General features: G+C 44.7%; 1 protein-coding gene across 13 annotated transcripts in view; it reads right to left on the bottom strand.

Annotated features, from left to right (window-relative positions):
- GBF1 (golgi brefeldin A resistant guanine nucleotide exchange factor 1) overlaps window positions 1–25267 on the bottom strand; it is a 120153-nt gene that overhangs the window by 11005 nt on the left and 83881 nt on the right. For 4 of the 13 annotated variants that reach the window (XM_040486266.1, XM_040486265.1, XM_040486268.1 and 1 more), the window contains 24 exons: window positions 22182–22313; window positions 17148–17266; window positions 16506–16614; window positions 15917–15977; window positions 14588–14642; window positions 13775–13873; window positions 10758–10905; window positions 10201–10424; window positions 9502–9670; window positions 8857–9068; window positions 8421–8519; window positions 7631–7825; window positions 7205–7394; window positions 5675–5815; window positions 5271–5359; window positions 3864–4066; window positions 3325–3448; window positions 2935–3060; window positions 2584–2666; window positions 1678–1914; window positions 1296–1389; window positions 678–854; window positions 291–355; window positions 84–207 (listed from right to left, as the gene is read on the bottom strand). In XM_040486266.1, coding sequence (XP_040342200.1) covers window positions 84–207; window positions 291–355; window positions 678–854; window positions 1296–1389; window positions 1678–1914; window positions 2584–2666; window positions 2935–3060; window positions 3325–3448; window positions 3864–4066; window positions 5271–5359; window positions 5675–5815; window positions 7205–7394; window positions 7631–7825; window positions 8421–8519; window positions 8857–9068; window positions 9502–9670; window positions 10201–10424; window positions 10758–10905; window positions 13775–13873; window positions 14588–14642; window positions 15917–15977; window positions 16506–16614; window positions 17148–17266; window positions 22182–22313 — 3275 coding nt within the window. Of the gene's footprint in view, window positions 1–83; window positions 208–290; window positions 356–677; window positions 855–1295; window positions 1390–1677; window positions 1915–2583; window positions 2667–2934; window positions 3061–3324; window positions 3449–3863; window positions 4067–5270; window positions 5360–5674; window positions 5816–7204; window positions 7395–7630; window positions 7826–8420; window positions 8520–8856; window positions 9069–9501; window positions 9671–10200; window positions 10425–10757; window positions 10906–12099; window positions 12300–13774; window positions 13874–14587; window positions 14643–15916; window positions 15978–16505; window positions 16615–17147; window positions 17267–22181; window positions 22314–25267 lie in introns of those variants that run through there. The other 9 variants (XM_040486267.1, XM_040486271.1, XM_040486273.1 and 6 more) reach the window with 6 other exon arrangements.

Below are 25267 nucleotides of genomic sequence, written 5' to 3'. Positions count from 1 at the left end.
TTCTACTCTTCAGTTCCTAGGGCAGCATCTATCTAGTAGGGAGGGATCTAGGCTTGTTTACCAGGGGTAGGCAGGCCAGTTACCTTGATACAGTCTAAGGCTGCTCTTTTGGCCTCTTGGTTCTCAGTGGATGGGCCTCGCACACTAGACTGTTCAGTACCACTTAGTGTCAGCCAGCTCACAAAGCTTAGCACTGTTGACTCTCCTCTGTAGAAAGAGTTCAAGCCCTGGTGAGCTCCAGAGTTCTGACCCTCCCTTCCCAAAGCCTTTATCCTCTGATCTGCCCTCACCGATTTGATGGTGTCTCCTCCCTCTGTAGAGAGATCTTGCCATTGGGATCCACGAAATCTTCTACCTGGAAAATCAGGCCAAGAATAATTTCTCTCCATATGCCCTTTGCATTTCCTGCTCCTCCATGTAAAGTTCTCTGGCTTTCTTCCTGAAGCTTACTGCCCCACATTACTGACTAGACCCCCCACAGTTGGTGACCAGCAATGGTTTATACCAGCCTTCATTTATAGCTATCCCTTCGCCCAAGATCTGTGGTCTCACATTTGAGGTGTTCTTGGTAAGCTTCAGCAGTCATCAGGCCCAGTGCTACTTTCAACCAGTTCAATACACAGATAGCACAGAGTTTACAGGCTTTTACCTTGTTATTAGTCTCCTATAAGAATTACCTCCACCATAGCTTTGGGCAGCAGTTGGGCCCGGAAGAGCTGCAGCATGGCCTCCATGATATTCTTCCAGCCCTCCCGCAGGATGTCACCATGACGATGGGCTAAATGGAATACCGTCTTAGCTGCAATATGGGCTTTGGGGTTGCTTCCAAACACACTAGGCAGGTTCTCAATAGACTAAAAAAAAGAAGATGAGAAAAGGCTTAGGGTCTGGTAAATATCTAGAAAGAAGATCTCTAGGACTCTGCCTATGGCTCCCTGAGGGCCCTTCTGTTTGCTACGCTTCAATCCCTCCTAATACTGGTCGGAAGGGCTAACCTGGATAAGGCTTTCCCCAGTGATGTATCTCCTCTCCCACCCCAATTACATGAGGTGACATTATTCTCATCCTAAGGGGTACAATACATGAGGTAACATTATTCTCATCCTAAGGCCTAAGGTGTGAAACAGAATTCACATCCTAAGGTGTGAAACAGAAATGGCCTAAGTGCTGCTGTAGTCTAGAGGGAGTGAAGGAATACTCTGAGAGAAAACAGCTCCACAGATAAGGATAGATCCATGACTAAAAGAGAGGTCCTCCTTTGGAACTCTAAGTACATAGTTCTTGCCGCTGCTCACCTCACTGCTGAGAGCTGTGAATTTGCACAGAGATATGATGAGATTGTCAAATACATCGCTGAGGCCATAGTGGGCGGAGATCATGGCGCACTTCCTGTAATGTCACATCCCAGAAACAGAGTGAGTCACTGGAAGGCCAGGCAGCCCTTCCAAGTCCCTGAGGAGGCTTACTTGGGATTCTTCCCCAATCAGTTCCAGGAAGAAACCTTCTACTCTTGAGTTTGTTTAAGACTGAGCTTTCTCAAGCTTCGGACTCCCTCCAAACACTCAAGAGAAATCCCTTTCTAAGAAACTTAAGAGCAGGAGTCTGAAAGGCATGGAGGCAACCATGTTAACTCAGATAGGTGGGAGGAGGTCAAGACCAAGGCCAAAGCTGAACTACCTGAAGCCCGAGATGGCTTTCTGGATGATTGTCTCCTCAAGGCTTTTGTCAAAGACGTAAGAGAGAGCAGCAATAGTGGGGCCCCAGGTCATGGTGAAGAGGTCAAGATCATAGCTGCCAGCAGGCACACGCAAGAATATGCCTTCTGGGGTGGCACCTCGATGAAGCAGCACATTCCACACATAGTTCTCCCGAACCAAGCCTGTCTGCTCTTCAGGCATCACAATTTCCTCATTCCTGTCCAGAGGTAAAGGAAAGAGTAGGTGCACTGCTGTGAACCTGACTGGTTCCAAACTAGGACAACAGGTTTGGCCCATACTGGTTCAATCCGTCAATGAGAGGTCACCAAAACTGCAGCTCAGTGGTCTGCTTCCTACTCACCAGTGGGACCGGGGAGAAAAAAAGGGAGTGTCCAATAATCCCCCATAATCTCAAAGTCCTGTCTCTAACTATGGCCTTTAGTCCTCTAGTGAGATCTCACATTCTTTCTGGGTATGACAGGATGAACATTTCTATCTTTTCTGATTTACAGTGAAAAACCTAAGTGTCCATCTCTGACTTCTGACCCAAACCTCACCCTCCAGAGCCCCTCTTGTGTCCTCTACCAGCTTCAGAATGCATTTTGTGAGCTCAACAAAAAAACCCAGCTGCTTTGGGTTCAGAAAATGAGCCCATGATACTCTACTTAGCAGGGGCAGTTTAGATCCTGGCTCAGAATCCTAGAGGTCCAGTGTTGTTCAGGCTTCTTTAAGGAAAAAATGGGAAGGAAGGGGCTGCCCAGCTGAGTCTCAAGGCTAAATCCAGGGCATATGAATCACTGAAGCCTGCTGTGACTCTAAAATCTGGAAAAGGAAGCAGTGTGCTTCTGCTTAATAGAAAGCCAAACTATTTTCCACAAATACTCACTTGATGGCATGATACATGTCCTCCAGGATGTCTTGCTCAAAGTCCTTGCCTCCGTTCACACCTTTTAGGTTTTTGCGAAACTCCTAAAGACAGGCCAATAAGCATTTCCCCCCATGTGTGAATGCTGAAGCCCCCCCAAAGAACTCCTGGGTCTATGGTAAATAGGACTCAGGAAACAGAAAGTGAAAGAACCCACCTCCCTAACACAGTTCTTCTCTTGGATTGGTCAGCCCTCCCTAATTCCCCTGGACAGACTCTGTCCATTGCACCCACTGGAAATCCCATGTCCTTCCTGCTACACCCCCAAAACTGTGCTGGACCCTCTCTGCCTTGGCTGGGATCCAAACTTACCTCTAGAGTCATGGGTGCATTCTGTTTGCGAACATTGTGGTTGTGCTGGTCAGTATTAAGCATGATGACAGCATAGGCCAGGGCAAAGCAGGCATCGCTATTGGCAAATGGGGAGCCATTACAATTCTGAAAAAGCAAAGACCCCATCTGTGTCAATGCTCTTCTCTGGCCAAACCCTTACTACCAACCCACTGGCCAATGCTAGGTAGAGTAGGGCTCCCAGAAAGAAATCTGCCAACCTCTTGCCAACTCCTTAACAGAAGCTGGCCTTTCAATAGAAAGCTCACTGATGCTGCTCTCAGCCTTCTAAGGAGACAGCAGCAGGAGCCATAAAAACCCTCAGTCAAATGAACTTGGGATGCTGGGCTCAGGCCCTACCATTCAACTCACCCTCCAATGCTCTGTGAATGCCTCCAGCAACCTCTGGATGACTGGTGCTTCCCCAGGTAAGCGGAAGGCTTCCAAGTAGAGACGAAGAGCTTCATCCAGCCGCAGACCCTGAAAGCTGAAGGTGCTACAGGGAAAGGAAGAAGGATGAAGAGACTAAAGATATATAAGCTGCAAATGTTGGGTTCCCTATTAGCTCCAGTCCCTCTAACCTTCTTATACTAGAACAGAGGAGGCTCAAGTCTCTGGAAAAGGGGCCATCTCTATCTCCTGGTCATCTTTAACACAGAGTAGAATCTGACAACTCCTAACTTTAGTCCTTTCCACATCAGTGAGTTCTTGCCTGGAAATCTCATCCACTGGAACCCATAACCTACCTTGTGCTCAGTAACCCTGTTCCAACCCTTTGCAATGCTCTCTATGCAGAATGGAATGGCTCCCAAAGCTATCTTGCTGGAGACATTTTCAAGTCCAAGAGACATAAATCATGGGAAGAGAAAGAGTATGTGACCTATGTCCCCCATTTCTTACAGCTTCCTCACCTTACAAAGCTCTCCAACAGGTCAATGTTTTTGCGGTCACTCACAAACTCTCCAATCATTTTCTTGTCCAGCCGAGGGTTCTCTCGGAGCCACTGGGCTACTTCTGTGTTGTCCATTGGGATGGTGAGGAGGCCTTTTTCTTGCAGAAACTGGATCCCCTTCTTTGGTTTCTGGTTGAACTGTTCTGTGCCCGTGATTAGCAGCTGGAGGAGAAATACCAGAGGTGTCACAAGATGCTCTGCTCCTAAACCAGACAAGGTCAGGCTGGGCTCCATCATGGTCCACAGTTGGTAACCTAACCGGCTCCTAGGATGTGGTTCTAAGTGACTCCAAAACTAAGGCTGGACCATACCGACTCTAGCTTTCCCCAATCTTCAATGTCTAATTAGAACTGGCTGAGGAGTTCCTTTTCACTCATTTCTGAATTCCCAAGATGCATAGGACAGCCCTTCACCAACTTGGGGATCAGGAAAAAGTAAAAGAGAGATTAGAGGAGGTTCTCTTCTCTCCAGTTTTACAGCCATCCTGGCATCAGTTTACAGCCTAGCTTGGATTTCTCTTCTTACTTTGGTTTCCCAGCTCTTAAGGACAAGGTGAACTAACTATGATGATAACTCCACTTTTTATCTGTCTAGTCACAGCCCTGCAATTAAGGGGACACATAAATCAAAGTCATTTAGGCTGACCATAAGAGGAAAAAAAGGTTTTCTTGGAGCTCCTGAGGGGTTCAGTCAGTTAAGTGTCTGACTCTTGATTTCAGCTCAGGCCATGATCTCACGGTTCGTCAGATTGAGCCCCATGTTAGACTCTACACTGACAGCACACAGCCTGCTTGGGATTCTCTTGTTCCCTCTGATTCTCTTGTTCCCTCTTTCTCTCTGCCCCTGCCACATGCATGCTTGCTCGCTCACTCTCTCTCAGAAATAAACATTTCTTTTTTAAAAGAGAGGTTTTCTTTGTTTTAAAACACACACACACACACACACACACACACACACACACACACACACACAGTTATTTGAATTTTATTAAAGCAGAAGATAAATGTCAATTTCCTTTCACTGCCAATCTTCACCCTAGAGCTTGAGATGACCAGTTAACCTCCAGTGACACAACATGACACCAGGTCCCAGGCTCTTGTTACCACCAGTAATACTTAGCTGTCACCTAGGGCAGATTTTGCCCAGAGGCACACAATAGGGTATGCTTAATTACAAGGCTTAGAAGTGAAGGTCTTCAAAGGAGACTGGGGGGTTGCTGAAGTCCCAAAAAACTGCAAAGATTAGCTTTGGGAAACCATTCAATGAGCTGCTATACTCTCCCTTATCCTTTGAGACACAAACCCTACAAAAGACACCCAGACAGAGGCAGGCAGAGGTTAAGCTCTGGGGATAGTGCTATATATACCTTCTTTTTGTTTTTAATTTCAATCAGTTCCCATGGATCTGGCAGGAGACAGGAAAATCGAGGTGGCTTCCGGGTAAACTTTTTGTCAGCTAGGAATGGGAGATGGGTGGAAGAGAAGAAAATACCCATAAGATCTCTTTTCCCAGGCTTTTAGAAAGGTTGCCAATATACTCTAGTAAAAAAGGAGAATGACTCAGAAATTTTCTTGTCTTCATCAGTCTTCCTACAAATCCTATCTTCTAGGGCTCCAAACATTCTATTTCCTCTCTCCAGGTTTGAGGGTATGGGTGAGCAGCCAAGGTTTACCCACATATTGCCCTAGGGTGTCTGTGTACCCCACCCCTCTGCTCTCTACCAGACCCTCCAGTTGAGGGGGCTGAGGATCATGGATACCCAGTACCCACCCCCAGAGTCACCAGCTTCCTCCAGATCACTGCATCCTGGCTTCCCGTGTTCTGCTGGCAGCCGCCCTCCACCTGGTAAATGTAGGCCTGGGACATCTGGGGCTATGCCTACAGGTTTCCCGTCGTTGGCTGCTCTCTCAGCTGGTAAGAGAGAAGAAGATAAATGAAGATGGGGTAGGAAGCCAAACAGAGTTATAGGAGAAGTTGAGTCCCAGGTCAAGGAGACCTGCCTAGGTCCCACATAGACCCACATAGGTCACCAGCCCTGAATAGGACAAACCTAATCCCAAACAAGTAGTCAGGTTAGCTAAGCATTAGATTCTATAATTTATTTTTTCTAATTTAAAAAAATTTTGTTTAATGTTTATTTATTTTTGAGAGAGAGAGAGAGCAAGTGAGAGTGGAGGAGGGGCAGAGAGAGAGGGAGACACAGAATCGGAAGCAGGCTCCAGGCTCCGAGCTGTCAGCACAGAGCCCAACATGAGGCTCGAACTCATGAACCGGGAGCCAAAGTCAGACGCTTAACTGACTGAGCCACCCAGGAGCCCCATATATATATATTTTTTAATGTCTATTTATTATTTAAAATTTTTTTTAATTTTATTTATTTTTAATGTTTTTATTTATTTTTGAGACAGAGAGAGACAGAGCATGAGCAGGGGAAGGGCAGAGAGAGAGGGAGACACAGAATCTGAAGCAGGCTCCAGGCTCTGAGCTGTCAACACAGAGTCTGACACAGGGCTCGAACTCACAGACTGCAAGATCATGACCTGAGCTGAAGTTAGACGCCCAACCGACTGAGCCACCCAGGCACCCCTATTTATTATTTTTGAGAGAGACACAGAGCATGAGTGAGGTTTGGGCAGACAGAGAGGGAGACACAGAATCCAAAGCAGGCTCCAGGCTCTGAGCTGTTGGCACACAGCCCAATGTGGGGCTCGAACTCACAGACTGCGAGATCATGACCTGAGCTGACTGAGCCACCCAGACACCCCTAGATTCTATAATTTAATAGAGATTACCCAGTCCCATTCTCTGGTCATCTGCAACCTCAGTCTCAAGGGGATGTCAGAGAAGACTAATTAGGGTAGAAGCAGATACTGGGGTGGGGGACGGTAGGGCCTGGAGCTCTCAGGAACAGAAGTCCTATATCCTTTAATCTAGGTTCTCTTTCCCCCCATAAATAAATAATTCTCCTATGCTGTACACCTGAAACTAACATAACACTGTGTGTTAACTATACTTTAATTAAATAAATAAATTTAAATAATTACTATAATTAGTATTAATAATTATATTATTAATAATTTATTATTATTATTAAATGAAAGCCAAAGTGTGGAGAAGAAAAGGACAAATCCATGAGTGTTGCGAACCTGCCTGCCTAGCCTATGATTCAAACCACCACATCCTGGAAACATAGAATTGGGAGAGCCCCTAGTGGAAGTGATATAAGGAGAGAGGATTTGGTGAGTAGAGAAATGATAAGCATAGAACCCAGGGATCCTCAAAGAAAGAAATGCTTCTCACTATTGCTGGCTTCTCGGATGCCATCTACTGTCTCATAGCCAGGTCTAGCTGCTTCTTTCTTCTCTTGTTGGGTAAGACTGTTGAGGACTTTGGCCTGACAGTGGGCCTCAGTGCTATCAATCACTGTTAACAGGGCATCAAGAGAGAGGAGGTGTGTTGTGTAGAGCTGACCAGACACAGGGAAGGCATTCTGGAAAGTAAACAGATTCAGTAGACTTGAGGTTAATACTTTATCTTTTTCCAAAAATCCTGAAACCACCTATAACTTCTGCATTGCCCTGAGAAAATGCCTTTCTTCTTCCTGTTCCCCAGCTCTCAAATGTTGCACACCCGGCGGGGCCGGCCCGTGTATAATATGCTCACTACCACCAGAGAGATTTCCTTAATAGAGCCTTCTTTCTAGAGGACAGTAATAATGCTCAGCACCTTGGACAGCAGCTTGGTGAGGTCTTCAAAGAGGTTGGAACAGTAATAGTCACAATCATAGTTGATATAGAGCTCAGTGACAAAGCTGGGGATGTGCCAGAGCTGCACAATGGCCTCCAGTGCCATCTCCTTCATCTCGTAAGGCATCTTGGGATTCTCCACAGTGATGATTTCCATAAGCTTTTTGATGTACATCTGGCAATAACCCAGTAATAGCCATTTGAGTAGGATAAGGATTCAAGACAGAAGAGAAAAATTAGATAGGAAAAACATTAAATACAAGAAGGAGACGCCCAGCCAGGAGGCATGAGTTAACATATCCTTAAAGACATTCTGTCCTTCTCTTTGGCCTCCACATTGGGGGAGGCCTGGCTCTCTACCTTATGCCTGATCCAAAACAAGTTGCCTATTGCCCTCTTTGTGCTTTCTATGGGAGCCTTACCTGGTACTATTCAGAGTTCCTTTTTGCAACTTAGTGGCAAAGCCAGTTTGATTTGCCTGCCTGTGTTGCAGAGGAACTAATGGGCAGAAAACCTGTACCCACTCATAGTGAGGTTGTCCACCAGTCCTCATATTTGGCTTCTTTCATTTTATAGCCAACCAGTTTTCTCTGGGCTCCCTTTAATTTCTCCACCAAAGAGGACAGCCAAGGAACCAAACTACAGAGGCTAATAGCTCTCTAGGATTTTAGGAGCCCCTAAATCCCATCCCCGCAGCAGGACAGAGCTGGCCCCACTGAAGATGCTATATATCTTGCTATTTTTTCTTTATCCAAGTTCAAGAAACTCACCTCCAATTGGAACTTGAGGTGCTCCCTCATGCTCTCAAACAGGAGGAAGCATACCCGCAGGGAAGCAGCATAAAGGTTTAGTCGCTCTACACTGAGTAGCTGGAGATCAGAGTAGGGTTAAATCATTAGGTTTCTGAACCTATGGCTCAACCAAGAGAAAAGTAGGATAATAAACTCTGTGAAGTTGCCACTAAGGTCCTGTACTCTAAGGAAACTATATCTAGCCATTCCTATATTTCTCTTTGGCTGCCAGAGTCCCCAGAGAACTAGTAGAGTCCTCTTGATGATGACCACTGGCCAACTGGGAAGGGAGATTCTTTTCTGGATCCTATACTCTTTTCACCAATCAACCAAACTTCCTTGTGCTCCCCCTGGTCCCTGAGAGACCGTGGAAAATAGCCAAGGGCTCAGAGACCCTCTAGAAATCCAGTCTTACCTGGAGTAAGTGGCGGCACATCTCATCCTTGATGAGGCCCAACAGGGTTTGGCACTGGGCTACAGGGGCTGACTCAAGAGCCACTGTCAGCAAATGCAATCCCATGTGGATCATAACCTCTGAATTATGGCGGTCGTGTGGATTGGTGAGGGAGATGAGGAAGCGGAAGAGTTCACGGATGCAGGGAAGACCATAGGGGACCAATGCTGTACCTGGGGAAAGCCAGAAGTAAAGTGGGAATGTCAGGAAACAACTGGACTGAAAAGTTGGCCTGGACTGCCCTGCATTATACAAGGCAATTTCAAATAAGTGATTCTCTTCAAGAAAATTTTTTTAAAAAAAGCTTTTTTTCTGGAAAGGTAAGACTAGTCTCACTTACTAAAAGGAATCAGAATTGATGACCCTACTTTCTGTTAAGTCTCAAGCTTTCTATTCTTCCCTCTCACTTCCTATTGTTCATCAAAGTCCCTCTCTGTATAGGTTGGCAAGGGCTCCATCCATGCCAAAGTCCCTCTGGCTTGATTCCATTTCCTGACTAGAAAATCTGGACAGCAGACACCTTGGGTCCAAGATCATCTAGGCTCAGGATGCTTAGTGGGCAGGATGGGGGAGGTGAATAGGCAGAGACTGCCTGAGAGAACTCACCTTCCTTCTGGGAGGACTGTGTAAAGCGTACACCCCGGGGATTGACGTAATCCATGTCATGAACAGAGGCAGAATCAGAGTGGTCAGCAGGGGACGTGCACTCCTCTAACACTTCGGGGATGGATTCCACGGATGCTGACTGGGCCTTTTCCACATGAATCCCTTCCTGCTATGACCAGCAGCAGGGCAATAGGAAGAGGGATGAAGCAAGAGCAACTTGGAACTTACTCCCCCCTGAAGTGTTTAAGCTCCAAGTGTCTGCAGGTGTAGGGCCAGTTCAGTGAGCTATGAATCAATGCAAGATGGCTCAGGGCAGGAGTGTGAAGGACTCAGAAAACACTTCCTGAGGCATCACTGACCTAAAGTGACTAGAACTCTAGAAACAATAGAGGCTCTCATAGGCTTGGGATTTATATCATTATCTTCCAAAGCCATGGCCATTTCCCTCCCCTTTGCCTAGTACTACCTGTATGCAAGACTTGATAAATCCCATGAGCTACCTCTTACAGTGAGTCATGCTGTGGATTTTCTAGCTTGCACAGCTGATTCTAGGAAATAAGAAATAATGAGATAACTCTGCACCGCACCCCCCCCCCCCCCACCAACCTGACCTTCTTTTGAACCAAAGCCTGGATAAAGGATGAAAAGGGTCAAGCCAATTCTACACTAGAAGATTAGAGAGGGGCCTTAAAGCCATACCTGGGGATCAGGGTGCTCAGGAATCCCCAGCTCGCTGCTGCCAGGCTCTGTAGCTGTGCTATACCCTGGAGAGCCAGGTTGTTCCAGGTCAGTGAGGTCTTCCTTGGAGGTGGTCTGGGAGGAGAACTCCAGGCCACTGTCTGTAGAGGGGCTGACCACTGCTGAGGCAGCTTCTGAACTTGCAGAAGAGATGGGAGTGGGCACATCAATGAAGGGCATTCCCCCTGCCAAGCAAAGTAGGTGAGGCTTGAAGAAAAGAGACTCTGTAGGAAAAACATAGCCTCCATGGCACTAGGGGCTCTTTTCCTAGACCACATACTAATCTCTGCATACACTGGTCTCTAAAGTAGTCAGAGTTCCTCTGGAAGGATAACAACCCAAAGTCACTGCAGAATTGCTAAGTGGTCACAGTCTGAACAGACCTGGAGTTTTCCCTTTTTACTCTTAGCAGAAAGACCAAAGCCCCTCAGTTGACTAGTTTTCAATGTTAAAATGCCTGAGAGAGGAAGGTTTTCTTCTATCTATTCTAATTAGAGGAAGCAACCCAGGGCACTCACCAGTGAGGTTAGAGGATAAGGTAGTTCCGTTGGGGGTGGGCAGCTCTGAACCTGGTGTGACTTTGGTCATATGGCGCAGAGGCCGGGGGGATCTCTTCTGTTTCTTCCACTTGGATGAATCACTCATGCCTCCTGCTCTCATTTTCAGCTGGAAATATCATACCTCATTAGCACTGGTACTCAAACTAAGACTCTTTCCCTAGAAATCTCCCTTCTTTTATTCCTACTGGTCCCTAGAAAGCAGCCTATATGCCGTGTCTGTGGCAAAGGAAGAATCTAGACCATCAGAGCACATTCCTATTCTTCCAACCTTGCTTCTAAGTCTGCCATTTCACAGGTCAGCCTGGTGACCTCCTAAACATTCTGCTTTTCAGGTGATCACATATTACTCTGCTTCCCTGAGTCGTGGGTGGCAATCTTAAGTCCTGTAGATGGTACCTGACCCTCCTGCAGAAAAGCTAAGGGCAGAGGTTCCTTTGCCTGAGGCTTCAGATCTACAAGGACTCCAGGGCTTTGCTCCTCAACTATCTGTAGCACAGCCTTCTACTCCTAGGTTCTTAACCAACTATGAGAGTCTATTCCTTCCCTGTCACTCTCTTAGCTTCCCTACTGGTTCGTGAACGGGGCCTAGATCCTAAATACATCCCTGACTCTCTGAAATTTTTGTATCAAAGTGGTCAAGGAAGGGGTCAAGGAAGGAGTTAAGGAAGGAGTGGTATCCCAGCTGATTTTTGGAGTTAAGGATGGAGGGTCATGTCATGCTGCTGCTCCCAATTTTGTACATCAGTGAGACCTCCTGTCTCACTGTTGGGTCTTTCTAGATGCAGTTTTATGTTTTCAGATGGTAAGGCTACTGATTTCTTGTACCTTGCTCTATTCTGTTTTCTTCTCTCCTGCTATATTTCGTATAGCTTCCTTTTAGTTACAAAGGAAAATTTCTAAAATCTATTGTGGGAACTACTCTAGGATATAAATTTTTATGCATTTTCTCCACCCTCAGTTCACAGTTACTTTATTTAAGCCCATTTCATTTTTCTGGTCCTGATGCCTTCTGTTAGGGTTTGAGACCAGTCCTTTACCAGTCCCTCCACAGTTATACCATACTATTTCTAGACTAAGGGACCATTCCTGGACTGGGTAACTGTAATGGTCGAGGAATCATCAGAATGCTCCAACAAAGTAAGAGCCTCTTTCTAAAGGCCGAATATACCCTGTCATCCTTGGCCTGTTCAATTCCTTCTAGCATTTGGGGGATAGGCCTCCTTCTTCATCCTCCCCCAAGCCCTCCAGAACCTGGGTAACCATTAATCCTTTGTTTAGAAACCATATAATTCTTCCTTACCAAAAGCTCCACCCAGAAAGGAGAGAGGTCCAAAAGTTGAGCCTCACACCCAGCTCTTACTAATGTGGCAACAACCTCACACTGGATTTATACTATGCCACCATCGCCAGAATGCCTACAGTCATATGCCTAGAATGGAACTTCAAGTGTTCGGAGCACTGTGGTTAAACAGGAACTAGAATGCTCTCTCTAGTAACCACTGAAGCTCATCTGAAGCAAGTTCGTGGTAAAAAAACAAAAAAACAAAAAAAAAACCCCAAAAAACAAACAAAAAAAAAAAAACCTCTGGGAGTAAGAGTCAGCCAAACATACAGACAGTCAAGAAGCTCAAGAGATCAATGAGGGAAAACAAGAACCTCCTGGCTTTACTGGCAATTGTCACTGAGGTCCAAAAAGTACTAACATCTGGATCCACTTTTGTGAGATATCTTTTCTCTCTAGGCGGATTCCCAATTTCAGTGACTCCAGGTGGTCCTACTTCCACCGAGAAACCAGTCACTCAATGAGATTCCTTCTGACACTAGGATTAGTCCTGCCTGTTTCCTTCTTTAATCTCTGCAAAACTAGCTCCAACCTGATCATTTCAGAAAATTAGTATTCTCTGCCTCCTGGCTGGAGTAGGGGATGAGAAGCTCCAATTCTCACAAATGCCTCAGCCCTGACAAAGTACAGTTATGCTCCCTGTTCATGGAACCCTCCAACACCTAATCCGTATAACTTTGTATTTCCAAAGGGCAGTATAAGCTTTACAAAGAAAGGGCAGGTCTTAGGCTAATAATCATGGCAAAAGGCAGGGTAGCCACTGAAGAGAGAGCTGCAACTTGAGATGAGTCAAGCACATAAATGAAAATGGACACTGTGCATGCAAAAAGAATGCAGGCCTAGGGACCTAGGTGTACACACACATACACAGTTCTTTTAATCTTCAGTGACCTGGATTTCCACAATCACACCTCCAGAATGCCACTCATGTGACAGCCTAAACATAGACAGCCCATACCTCCTTCTCTCCCTCTTCTTCCTAAAGCAGGGATATGGGGTTAGGGGTAATCTTTAACTTGGACCTCTCCCCTAAACTCCTCTACATCTCAACTTTTAAGGGACAGACAGCATCTCTGCAGAACCCATCTTGAGCTATCCAGCTCCTTCCCCTCCACCTAGAGTCCTAAACCTGGGAATGAACGAACGCTTTAACATTAACTATGAAAAATAAAAGACCCCAACTAGATGGGACTATCCTTTCCCTCCAAACGCAGTTCAGGTATCTAAATAGAGCCAAAGACTGTGCTTAAGCTCCATATGCCAGCTCTGAGACAGGCAAAGGGTAGAAGAGGGAAGGGGCTTGCTCAGAGGTCCCTCACAGTTCCCCCAAATTGGTAGATATTAAACATCCCTGCAAGATGTCAGCAGGACCCAAGCTCTCTATCCAGGCTCACTACATGATATGTCACCAGTTCAAAGCTTCCTTCTGCCTCCATGCAACCAGATGCCCCCAGGGAAATTCCCAACACTGCAAAGCTACAAACACATGCAACTCTTCCAAAACCGTGCTGTGTTATTAGGTAGGGGTAAGTTGTGCTCTGCACAATGGAAATGTGACCCAGATGTTACATATTAAAAAAATAAAATTTAAATAAATAAAAAGGGGGGAAAGGAGAGGGAGAGGGAGAGAGACCTTGAGGTTCTTAAAGAGTAGTACCCTCTCTAACTGGTTCAGGGCTTTGGTCTGCTCCCCACTATTTAGCTCCAGTTTGTTGAGGAGACATGGAGAAATCTGTGAAAGACAGGCAAACGAACGATTTAAACAAAGTGAAATAAATTCAGACACACGCCAATAGGGCATAGGGCAGGAATAGGGATGGGGAGAAGGGAAGGTCAGGTGCATGCACCAAACAGCCAAGGGCCATCTCCACGGGAAGAACCTCTTAGGGTTGCAAGTAGAATCCTCATCAGAGGTCTGTGAAGTTCAGGACTTCAGTTTAAAATAGAAAGAGGCCATTCTTCTGATCACATTCTTTTATCAGTTTGAGAACCTTCTGATCTAGAGTCAGGCTTGATTTGTCTCATCAACAGAGACAAGCCCAAGTATGAGCCCATTCTAATCCAGCATTATGGTGGGACTTAGGGCATAGCCTCTTTAGGCCTCCTACCTACTGACAAGTCTGGGCTTTGAGGGGATGGCAGAACGTTCACTTTTATCAACATACATTTTTAGCCCAATCTGATGGGCCTTACCAAGTTTCCATGAAGGACTGGTTCACCAGCTTATGTGGTGGGTCAACAAAGATAGGCTGGGAAGGAAAGGTTGGGGAAGGAAAGGTATCTGGGAAAGAATAAATTTCTCACTAAATGAATGATAGCTATTTTTAGATTCCAAGCAGACCTGTCTAGGCAAAAGCATGTTTTTGCCAAGCAAGGGTGTCCAGGAAAATCCCCATAGCACTAAAGTTGAGAGACCAAAGTTTGGATGAGGGACAGCAGCTCATACCTTCTTCATGTTGGTCCCCATATAGTTCTTGGGTTCTTCTTTAAACTGAGGTAACCTACAAGATAGAGAACCCCATGAACTGTCATTAGGGATAACAACAAATCTCCCCAGCATGCTAGCCACAGCCCAAAGATGCAGTGGGCCAGGGCATGCCCTGTCTCTTAGGAAAAACTAGGAAGAGAAGCAGGCTAATTTCATCCTTTTGAGAACCTTATCAAAGTAAGAAGTTGGGGGAGACTTATAATACAGACACATTCTTAAAAAGAAGGGAGTCACCAGGGCAAAGTGACTAATGCCCTTGGAGTGTGGAGGCTCTTTTCATCCTAAACTGACCCCTCCCTGCTTGTATTTACTTAACAAGTACAGGTGAAAGGCACAATATGGGGAGAGGGCAGTCCATCAAAATCCCAGGAGACTGGACATAGTGTGAGCAGTAAAAGGCAGGTTGAGTTTTGAAACCAATAAATCTGAGCCTGAAGAGTGGGAATGCTTTGTAGCCGGGAGCAGGGGCAGATCTAATGTGTGGATAATAAGAATTATTACTTATGGATCTGAGAGCAAAATGAAATACCATGGGGAATTTTTTTTTTTTTAACTAGATTGTTTTTTAGAGAAATTTTAGGTCCATAGCAAAATTGAGCAGAAGGTACACTGATTTCCTATATAACCCTGGGCCGCACAGATACATAACCAACCCCGTTATTAATATCTCCCAGGGGAGGCTTTAAAGCTCTTGCCTCAGTCAGCTCTTCTCAAAGTTAGTCTACTGAAAAGAGGTGTAGGAAACAGGCAGTTAGGCATAATATGAAAAGGCCTCATAGTCCCTAAATTGAGGGCCTTGATGAGGGTAACCAGCAGTCTTGGTTTGCCAGAGAATGAAGTGTTTGCAGGGATGCAGGATTTTCAGTGCTAAAATTGGGAGAGTCTGGGCCAACAAGGTTTGTCACCCTAGCCTTGGTCCTTTCTCACAGAAATCAGACTGAGCTCTGGGAGTTCAGCACCCTGTTCCAGGCTCCCTTGAATTTGGCTTCCTCTCTGCGTTCCCTTTCCCAGCTGCTACCTGCACAGAAACAGACACAAGTTTGGAAAGCAGAACAAGGTCTGTTGGCCTAGATCAAATAACCCCCTGCCTCTCTCTGAGGCCAAGCCAGCTCCCTTCTCCTTTTCCCTTATTCAGTAACCCTGGGCCCAGTGAACTACCCCCATCCATAATCCCAGTGGCCCCTGAAGTGGCTGTGGGGTTGGCCAGGTCCCTGAAGTGGCTGTGTGGAAGCAGGCAAGCTCAAGAGGCCCGGGCAGCCGGGCTGAAGCAAACAGCAGCAGGTTTACCTTGTGAAGAGCAGCTGCACCATGTCTACGAGAGTGTGCTCTGCGGATTTTCTCAATAACTCTGCACAGGCAAAAACAAATAACACAGGTGTCATTACTTGCTGTGCTATTATCAGGAGGCTTCTCAGAGCAGACTCCCCTCCAAACCTTGTTTACTAAGGATTATGCCAAACTTATTAAAACCAGCTCCAGCTCAGCCTGGCAGCCACAACTTCAGTAGCCCACTAGGTGGCACTACTGAGACAGGAGAAAAAGCTGAGGGTGGGCCGGGTGTTGGTGCACGATGATGCGTTTTTAAGGGTTGCAGGCTGGTGTCAATCCCCGAAAGCCCAAGGGAGGCAGATTTGGTGCCTGGGCTAAGTCATTTGGGGATCTATCCCAATTTCTGCCTTGGCACAATGAACTAAGGTCTCTATTCTAGATGCACAATAGTCAAGTAAAGACTTCTAGACCCCTTTGGCTCCACAAGGTAGGTGAAGGACAAGTCCAGAGTTTTCCACCTCTCTGGGGCTCAGAGACAGTATCCTATATTTATACTCACAGACACTGGCCCTAGGAATGGTGACAGGCCCAATATTCAAGCACCTACCACTGAGCCTCATTTCAAAGCAGATCCGGAAGCAAGACTGCATAATCTCACACACAGATTCATTGGTTAGGTGGGAACCCACTGGGGTCAGCAACAGAGTCCGCAGCACCTACCAGGAAGAAAGAGGAGATACAGCGATAAATAAAGCAGGCTGGGTAAAGTGGGGTGTACCTGAGGGGAGAGAAGCTGCCTTCTGTTCCTTTAGTCTCCTACGGAAGCACTCGGGTGAGAAAGAGAGGTTAGCAAGAATGCTGACCTCACTTCAGTTTGATGGGTGTGGGGGGATCTCCCAGGAACTTATCTTGGGAACTGTGCCTTTACTCTCCATGACCCAGATATAGTTCAGCACTCATTCCAGCCCTAGCCCATGAGTCCCACAGATGAACGGCAGATATGGTCCACCTGAGGTACAAATGTATTAAGGGCTTCTGGTATTTGATATCAATTCATCTAAAGCTGTTAATTATTTTCATTAGAAAAGCTTTTACTCTGGGTACCCGAGCTGCTTATTTAGAAACAAAGTAGCTCCCTAAGCCCCAGCGGAGTCAAAACACAGCTTCATGCTGCCGGCAGTCTTGGGTAAGGAGAGCCGATAGCACCAGCTCCTGGCCATTAGCCTAATTGCTCTTCCCCTCCATTTACCTGAAGGATTTTCATCAGGACAACCTCATCGCTGGCAGGATCTGTGCCCACAAAACGGGCATGGGTGACAGCATCCGCCATGTTCTCCATGCCCTCTGCTGTGCCCTCATGAGTGGGATCTGCTCCAACAGAAAAAGAGACTAAATTGTATGGAGAAGAGAGACAGAAAGGCAAGATATCCTGTATAGGCACTGCCTTGAGAGACTGTTTTTCTCCTCTTCAATTTCCCAACCCATGGTTACTTGAACTACCGGAGAATTTTGCTCATAACTGGCTTTAACAAGCTCCTCAGCACAAATCCCACTGTGTAAAACAGTGGTTCTCAAACCTAAGTATATATCAGAATCACTAATAAGATTTGTTAAAAATACAAATTGCTGGGTCCACTCTGAGAACTTTTGATTTAGTAGATTTACAGTGGGGCCTGACAATGTGCATTTCTAACAAGATCTCAGGACAAGTTAATGCTGCTGGTCAGGGGGACCACACTTTGGACTCACTGGTGTAAAGCCACTCATTTTATATAAGAAGGGCCTAGAAATAGAGGAGTTTTTGGCCCAGAGCAAGGGCCAAGTAGGACGAGACCTTCAAACACCAAGGTTGTAGACTTTCTCGGTTCATGTTTTCTCCTTCAACACATCTCTCTCTGGTTGCTTCTGGGGTTTTGTGTTCAGGTGCAAGTGAGGTAGGAGAGTAGTGGAAAGAAATGGACAGTCCCTGCTGCCAATACATATATCTGGGTGCCACTTTATAGCAAATCAGAGACTTCTTCCTGCTTTGCATTCTTACTTAAAACAATATGACATGGAGCAAGAATCATTCTACCAGCTTAACTAAACATGCATTAGGAGAAAAAGGGGACAAACTAAACAAGACTGGAGGCTGGCTGACCCGGGAGTAGGAGGAAGAGAGAATTTCAACAGTGAATAAGAAGAGGGGAGAAGCTAGATCAGACAACCAGCACCATGCTGGAAACTAACACAAATACTGCCAAGGGAAAAACTGCTCCCATTAATCTGCTAAATATCCAAAAGGAGTAGCCAAAGAAGTGGCCTCCCTCAAGCCCTTCAAGGGTCTTGCAGAACTTCCCAGATTATCCTTGAAAGGTAAACATAAGTAGGGGAAAAAAGGAGGGACATGGCAAGGCTTTGCGAGTGACAGAGAAAGGCTGCTCCAGAGGTGGCACGGTGTACTACAGGAGCACCTCCTAGTTTTAAGTAGTGGGAATTAAAAGAAATTCTTACCATTTTTTCTGTCTTGGTACCTGAATAACAGAGTTCCTGAGCCTAAAGCTCAGTGGTGCGGCTGAGAAACCAAAACATTTCCCTTGTAACAACGAGCCTGAAGACTTTCATGAATTATAAGTGATTCTCATTTGTTTTCTTTTTTCTCTTCTGTCCTGGTTAGTCTCTGACACCTGGTCAAAGACACTCTCCATACAGCACGCCCCCACTGAGCACCAGGAGTGGTTACTTAGAGTTCATGCAGAAGAAAGCCAATTTCGGGGCGCCTGGGTGGCTCAGTTGGTTGAGTGTCCGACTCAATTTCAGCTCAGGTCGTGATCTCAAGGTTCGTGGGTTTGGGCCCCGCATCGGGTTCTGCGCTGATAGTGTGGGGCCTGCTTAGGATTCTCTCCCTCTCTCTCTCTGCCCCTCCCCTGTTAGCTTTTTCTCTCTCAAAAGTAAATAAAAACATTGAAAAAAAATTTTTTTTAAAAAGGAGGAAGCCAATTTCATGATGATACATAGTATACGGGGTGCCCTAGCTCCTTCTATCACCCCAACTCTCCATGTTTCTCCCATTCAACTCAGAAAATCCTATAACCTGAAGGCCCTAGCCTGAGTCTTCTCTCATAGCCCTTGCCTGACTATTCAGGCCTCCATGGTCCGTAGCTAGACTTTTCCTTGCACAGGAAATCCAGGTCCTCAGTATTATGTGGGGTTTCAGAGCTATGTGAACGGCAGCTTTACTCCTGCTTTACAAGGCTCCTACAGGTCTATTTCTTCCCCTCTTTCAGTAATCTCCCTTGTTAAAGTAGTTTAACTGATCTCTTTGTTGCTCTTATCCCCTGAGCTTGAATGAAATAGCACAGTTAATTTTCTAAAAAAGGCAGGTGAGAGTGATAGGTCTTTAGAACCACAGACATAGCTTGCCAGGCAATCAGTGGCACAAATCCTGGTCTGGCAGCTGTGTGGGGCCAAACAAAAGGCTGATCCTTGGAGTAGGATCTAAAATAATTCTAGAAGCCTTGGGTCACAGGATTGACAGGTGAGGGATAGTTTCTTCTAGGATAGCCTAAACAAAATATTGTTTGGCTTGAGCTCACTTAGCAGAACGCGTCTTCCTTAGAATCTCCTCCTTTCCTAGCCACTCTGGAGCAGACTGAAGGGAAAGCTGCCAATCTCATCTCCTTTGCCTTCTGGCTTTCATACACTCCTTCCTGCCCCCTCTCTCATGCCCACTGCAATCACCACCTCCAGCATTCTCTTTTCCCACCACAGGAAACTCCAGTGACCAGCTGGCCTGAGGTCTCCAATGACAAGCGTGTCTGCCAAGTCCAGGAAGGGGAGACAGTAACACTGACAAGAGAGCAGAGGGAAGAAGCACGGAGGGCAGCCGCTGGAGGCTGTGGAGAGAGATGACCTGCAGGTGGTGCTCAGGGTGAGGCTGGAAGTAGCCGGGCCTGGTTTTTGCTCAGGAAAAGTATGAAGCTAAGACTAGGGTATCTGGAGAGATGGATGCACCTCTTCAGAACCTAGCTGGCACCCAGGATTTCTGCTCAGGATCCTGAATGCATCTGCTAAGCAAATCCCACTTTCTAGAAAAGATAAAGCGCTTTCTTGCCCTGAATCAAAGGTCTTTTTTTTTTTTTTCCCTAGCTAGCTACAGCCAGAGCTAGTCTTTTCTTGTCTCCTTCCTTAGAAACAAAGACAGCTGTCTGTTTTCTATGTTCCTCACCCCTGCGCATGGGCTAGCAACAGGGGAAAAGGAATTCAGGATCCTGAGTGACAAGACCAACTAAAAAGGAATCCAAAAGACACCATAAGCAAATTCAGAGATAAACAACAGTCTGGATAAAATATTTGGGCTAGATTGGGAGAAAATATTTGTAATACTATGATAGACAGTGGGGTGATATCCCCACTATACAAGCTCCTATAAATTAATAAGACAAACAAAAACAACTCAGTAAAATAATAGAAAAAGGAGAAGAGATTCAAATGTTTAACTTAAAAAAATAAAAACAATAAAATACTAGTTTTCACTCACCAAATTAGCACAGATGAATAGTGCTAATATTCAGTGCAGGTGTAAGGGTGGGGAAATGGAAATTCTCAAACATTACTGTTGGAAGTATAAATACTATAAGCTTTTGGGAAAGCAACCTGGTAGCACATATAAAAATGTAATTTGCGGGGTGCCCGGGTGCTCAATCGATTGAGCGTCCGACTTTGGCTCAGGTCATGATCTCACAATCTGTGAGTTCAAGCCCCACGTCGGGCTCTGTGCTGACAGCTCAGAGCCTGGAGCCTGCTTCTGCTTCTGTGTCTCCCTCTCTCTCTGCTCCTAACCCACTCACATTCTGTCTCTGTCTCTCTCAAAAATAAATAAACATTAAAAAGAAATTAAAATAAAAAAAATGTAATATGCTCATGGCCTTTAATCCAAAAATTTCAAGCACAGGAATCTATCATACAAAGGAAAATTAATAAGTAAGGACATATGAATAAGGATGCTTATTTCAGCATTATTTGTAAGTGGCTCAAATTAGGAAACCTAAATATTAAATATTATTCAGTAAGAAAAATATTGGTATTATATCTATATTATAGAAATTATACACTTTTACTACAAAGAAAAAAATCTTACCAAGGGCTTGGGAGGAAGGGAAATGCTGTATTGTTCCTTAATGTTTAGAGTTTCTTTTGGGGTAAAAAAGTTTGGGAAACAGATAGTGGTGATGATTGTACAACACTGTGAATGTAATTAATGCCAATGAATCGTATACTTAAAAATGATAAAAATGGCAATTTTTACATTATATATATCTTATGACACTAAAAGAAGAATATATAAACTTCCAGTTATAAGATTTATAAGTTCTGGGGATGTAGTGTACAACATGATGACTACAGTTAATAATACTACATTGTGTATTTGAGGAGTGCCTGGATGGCTCAGTCAGAAGAGAGCATGAGACTCTTGATCTTGGGGTTGTGAGCTTGAGCCCTAAGTTTAAATAAACTTAAAAAAACCTACATCGTATATCTGAAAGTTGCTAAGAGAGCAGACCTTAAAAGTCCTCATTACAAGAAAATAAGTTGAAACTATATGAGGTGATGGATGTTAACTAGATTTATTGTGGTAATCATCTGTAACATATATTGAATCATTATGTTGTATACCTTAAATTAACACAATGTTGTATGTCAATTATATTTCAATAAAACTGGGTGGAAAAGAACAAATCAGATGGATAATTATATCATGTACATCTTTCTAAGTTAATACTATTAAGTAAAAAAAGGAGAAAATGCATAGCACATAATCCTATTTTTTTAAATGATACTTTATATATAGTTGTATACATGTAGAGAAAGGTATAGAAAGATTCAAATCAGTCTGTCAACATTATTTACCTAAGGAAGAAGGAGGAACATTACAAAAAAGGAGAAACCATTAATTCTTTTAGTCACCTCTTTATTGTTTATCTTAAAATAAGCATGCACTGTATTTGAAAAATAATTTTAAAAATAAACCAAACCAAACCTCCAAGGGCACCATACCCTTAACTCCCTCCAAAGCACAAAGAAACCAGAGTCCCAAGGAAACGTTCCCTCCCTCCCCACACTGCACGACCTGAGTCAATTAGCATAATGAGTAACCAATAACAGTCCTATTTCTCTCCTTACAAGGAAACAGATGGCTGGGACAAACTTTCCAGTATCACCAGATCATTGCCTAAGGCCTGACCACCCCAGGCGAGGCAGGAAATGAAGTGCTGTGGTCATCCAACAAAGCCTGAGTTCTTACCTATGAGTGCATAGGACAGGAACTTGTTGACAGAGGTTAGCGCCAGTCCAGTGATAGGGCCAGTGGTATCTTCAGAGCGAATCACTTCCAGAAATGGACGGAGGAACACATTGGGCTCAATTTCTGAGAGTTCTGCAAGAAAACAAACAGAAATGAAGTGATGCCATCTGACAAAAGCTAAACTCTAGAAAAAGGCCCTTCTTATCTGTGCCATGAGGCTAAAGTTCCTGGTTGCTGGGTCAATCTTCCTCCCTTTGGATTACCTTAAAGCAAATCACAGATGTATCATTTTATCTGTAAAATTTTTAGTTATGTAGCTCAAAGATTAAGAAATTAAAAAATCCCACAGTATCATTATCACGCTTAAAAAATTAGCAATGGGGGTGCTTGGGTGGCTCAGTCAGTTAAGCATCCAACTTCGGCTCAGGTCAAAAATGATCTCACGGTTCTTGAGTTTGAACCCTGCATCAGGCTGTCTGCTGTCAGCACAGAGCCCACCTCAGATCCTCTGTCCCCCTCTCTCTGGCCCTCCCCACCCTCAAAAATAAATAAATGTTTAAAAAAATTTTTATATTTATTTTTGAGAGAGAGAGAGACAGAGTGTGAGTGGGGAGGGGCAGAGAGAGAGAGGGAGACACAGAATTCAAAACAGGCTCCAGGCTCCGGGCTCACAGCACAGAGCCTGATGCAGGGCTTGAACTCAGGAACCGCGAGATCATGACCTAAGCCAAAGTCGGATGCTTAACTGACTGAGCCACCCAGGTGCCCCTAAAAATAAATAAACTTTTAAAAAATTAGCAATAAGGGGCGCCTGGGTGGCTCAGTCAGTTAAGCGGCCGACTTCGGCTCAGGTCATGATCTCGCAGTCCGTGAGTTCGAGCCCCACGTCGGGCTCTGTGCTGACAGCTCAGAGCCTGGAGCCTGTTTCAGATTCTGTGTCTCCCTCTCTCTGACCCTCCCCTGTTCATGCTCTGTCACTCTCTGTCTCAAAAATAAATAAACGTTAAAAAAAATTTTTTTAATAAAAAATTAGCAATAAAATGGTTAAGATGGTAAATTTTATCATATATATATATATATATTTTTTTTTTACCACAATTTTAAAAATTAAAAGTAATTCTTTAATATCACCAAACATTGTTGGGTCAATTTTCCACGTCCATTTCACCACTCTCCCTAGTGACACACAGATAAACCTCATCTCAACTATAGTCAACACAACCAAAGAGGTTCTAGGATGAGCTATCTTTATGTCTTTTGCTGTTATGGTCAAGGTCACTTCTCATAGAGATAAAGAACGTAGCACATCCCAGAAAGGTGAGGCGAAACCCTGAGGTTTATAGTCCCTCGCCTGAAAAATAAGCCTAAAAAGAACAAAAGGCTGCACAGTCCCAACTCCTGGAGACAGCCTGTATTCTTGGAAAGTCCTATCCACTCTTTAGCTCCCTTTCTGCATAGAGTAAAGCAAAGGACTAACTGCTCTGAGATGAAGGAGCAATTCATAATTTTTATTTTACAGATGAGAAAAATAAAGCTTAGATAAACTACATGATTGGCTCCAAATTACACAGCTGATAAGAAGCAGAGCCGGGATTTGAACACGGTTTCAAAATCTGTGAAACCATTAGATATATTCTACCTAATTACCAGCACGTACTCCTGAATTTAGAAGGTTTCATTCCAGGTCTGAGAAGCTGCACTACACTGGACTAGCTCTCCACACTGCTGTATAGCGTCTGCATTTCTAGATTTGGCTGTGCTCCAGCCTTTGAGAGACCAGCTCCTTGAAAGGCTTCCTAAATTGCCCAGAAAGATTTAGGGACAAGATCAAGGCTGCCCACCTTTAGAGACAAAGAAAGCTGGGTTTTCTGAGCACGTTCACATTCATGCAAATGCAGGGAGCTTCCCACTCAATTCCTACCACTCCCCTCTTTGAGTAAACATTCTCCAGCCTGGCTGCTCCTCAGATTAATGCTTTAATTAATTGGCAGATTGGGTAGCATTTTCCAAGCCTGTATGTACAGTGATCACATCAGCTGTATAAAACCTGCTTCTTATCCCCCACCTACCCCCACCTAAAGATGTACAATTTGCAGGAAAAACCTGGAGAAAAAAAACCTTTGTGTGTGTGAGGTGGTAGAGGGTTGAACTATGCAAGGAATAGAAATACTAGAAAAAACGGAAATATATAAAATACTTTTTTAAAGCACATTAAAAAATGTAAAGTCATCTAGTCTTGCTGCTTTAGAAACATAATTATTACATATGATTTGTTCTGTCATTTTAAAAATATGGTTGGGGCACCCAGGCAGGTGAGCATCTGATTCTTGATTTCAGCTCAGGTCAAGATCTCACAGTTCATGAGATCAAGCCCCGTATCGGGCTCTGTGCTGATAGCTCAGAGCCTGCTGGGGATTCTCACTCTCCCTCTCTGCCCATCCCCTGCTTGCACACTTGCTCTCTCTCTCAAAATGAATAAATAACTTAAAAAAAAAAAGGTCATGTTTAGTATATTTGAGATACAAAAGTCTAGATGGAAAAAATAATCTTTAATTGAGAAGTGGGGCAGGGAACAGATATTCTGAGCTTTCATCCAGTTGCTATAACTGTACTTTCTAGAAAGACTAGGGAAATTTCACAGCCGTGGTTTGACACTTCCAGAGCCATGTACACCATTTTTTTTTTTTAATTTGGTAAAATCGACTCTTTTTGGTATAGTGTTCTATAAATTTTTTTTTAAATTTTTTTTTCAACGTTTATTTATTTTTGGGACAGAGAGAGACAGAGCATGAACGGGGGAGGGGCAGAGAGAGAGGGAGACACAGAATCGGAAACAGGCTCCAGGCTCTGAGCCATCAGCCCAGAGCCCGACGCGGGGCTCGAACTCACGGACCGCGAGATCGTGACCTGGCTGAAGTCGGACGCTTAACCGACTGCGCCACCCAGGCGCCCCTATAAATTTTAACATATGTATAGATTCCTGTAATCACTGTGAAGATGTGACAATTGGGATACAGTACATGTTCTATATGAACTCCCTCTTATCTCTTTATAGTCACAACTTCCTTGCCACCCCAACCCTTCTC

Source organism: Herpailurus yagouaroundi, unplaced genomic scaffold (assembly GCF_014898765.1).
Source record: "Herpailurus yagouaroundi ecotype Mexico unplaced genomic scaffold, PumYag 163, whole genome shotgun sequence".
Classification (NCBI taxonomy): Eukaryota; Metazoa; Chordata; class Mammalia; order Carnivora; family Felidae; genus Herpailurus; species Herpailurus yagouaroundi.
Note: the sequence above shows the minus strand (reverse complement) of the source record. Positions and strands in the feature narration are given on the sequence as shown.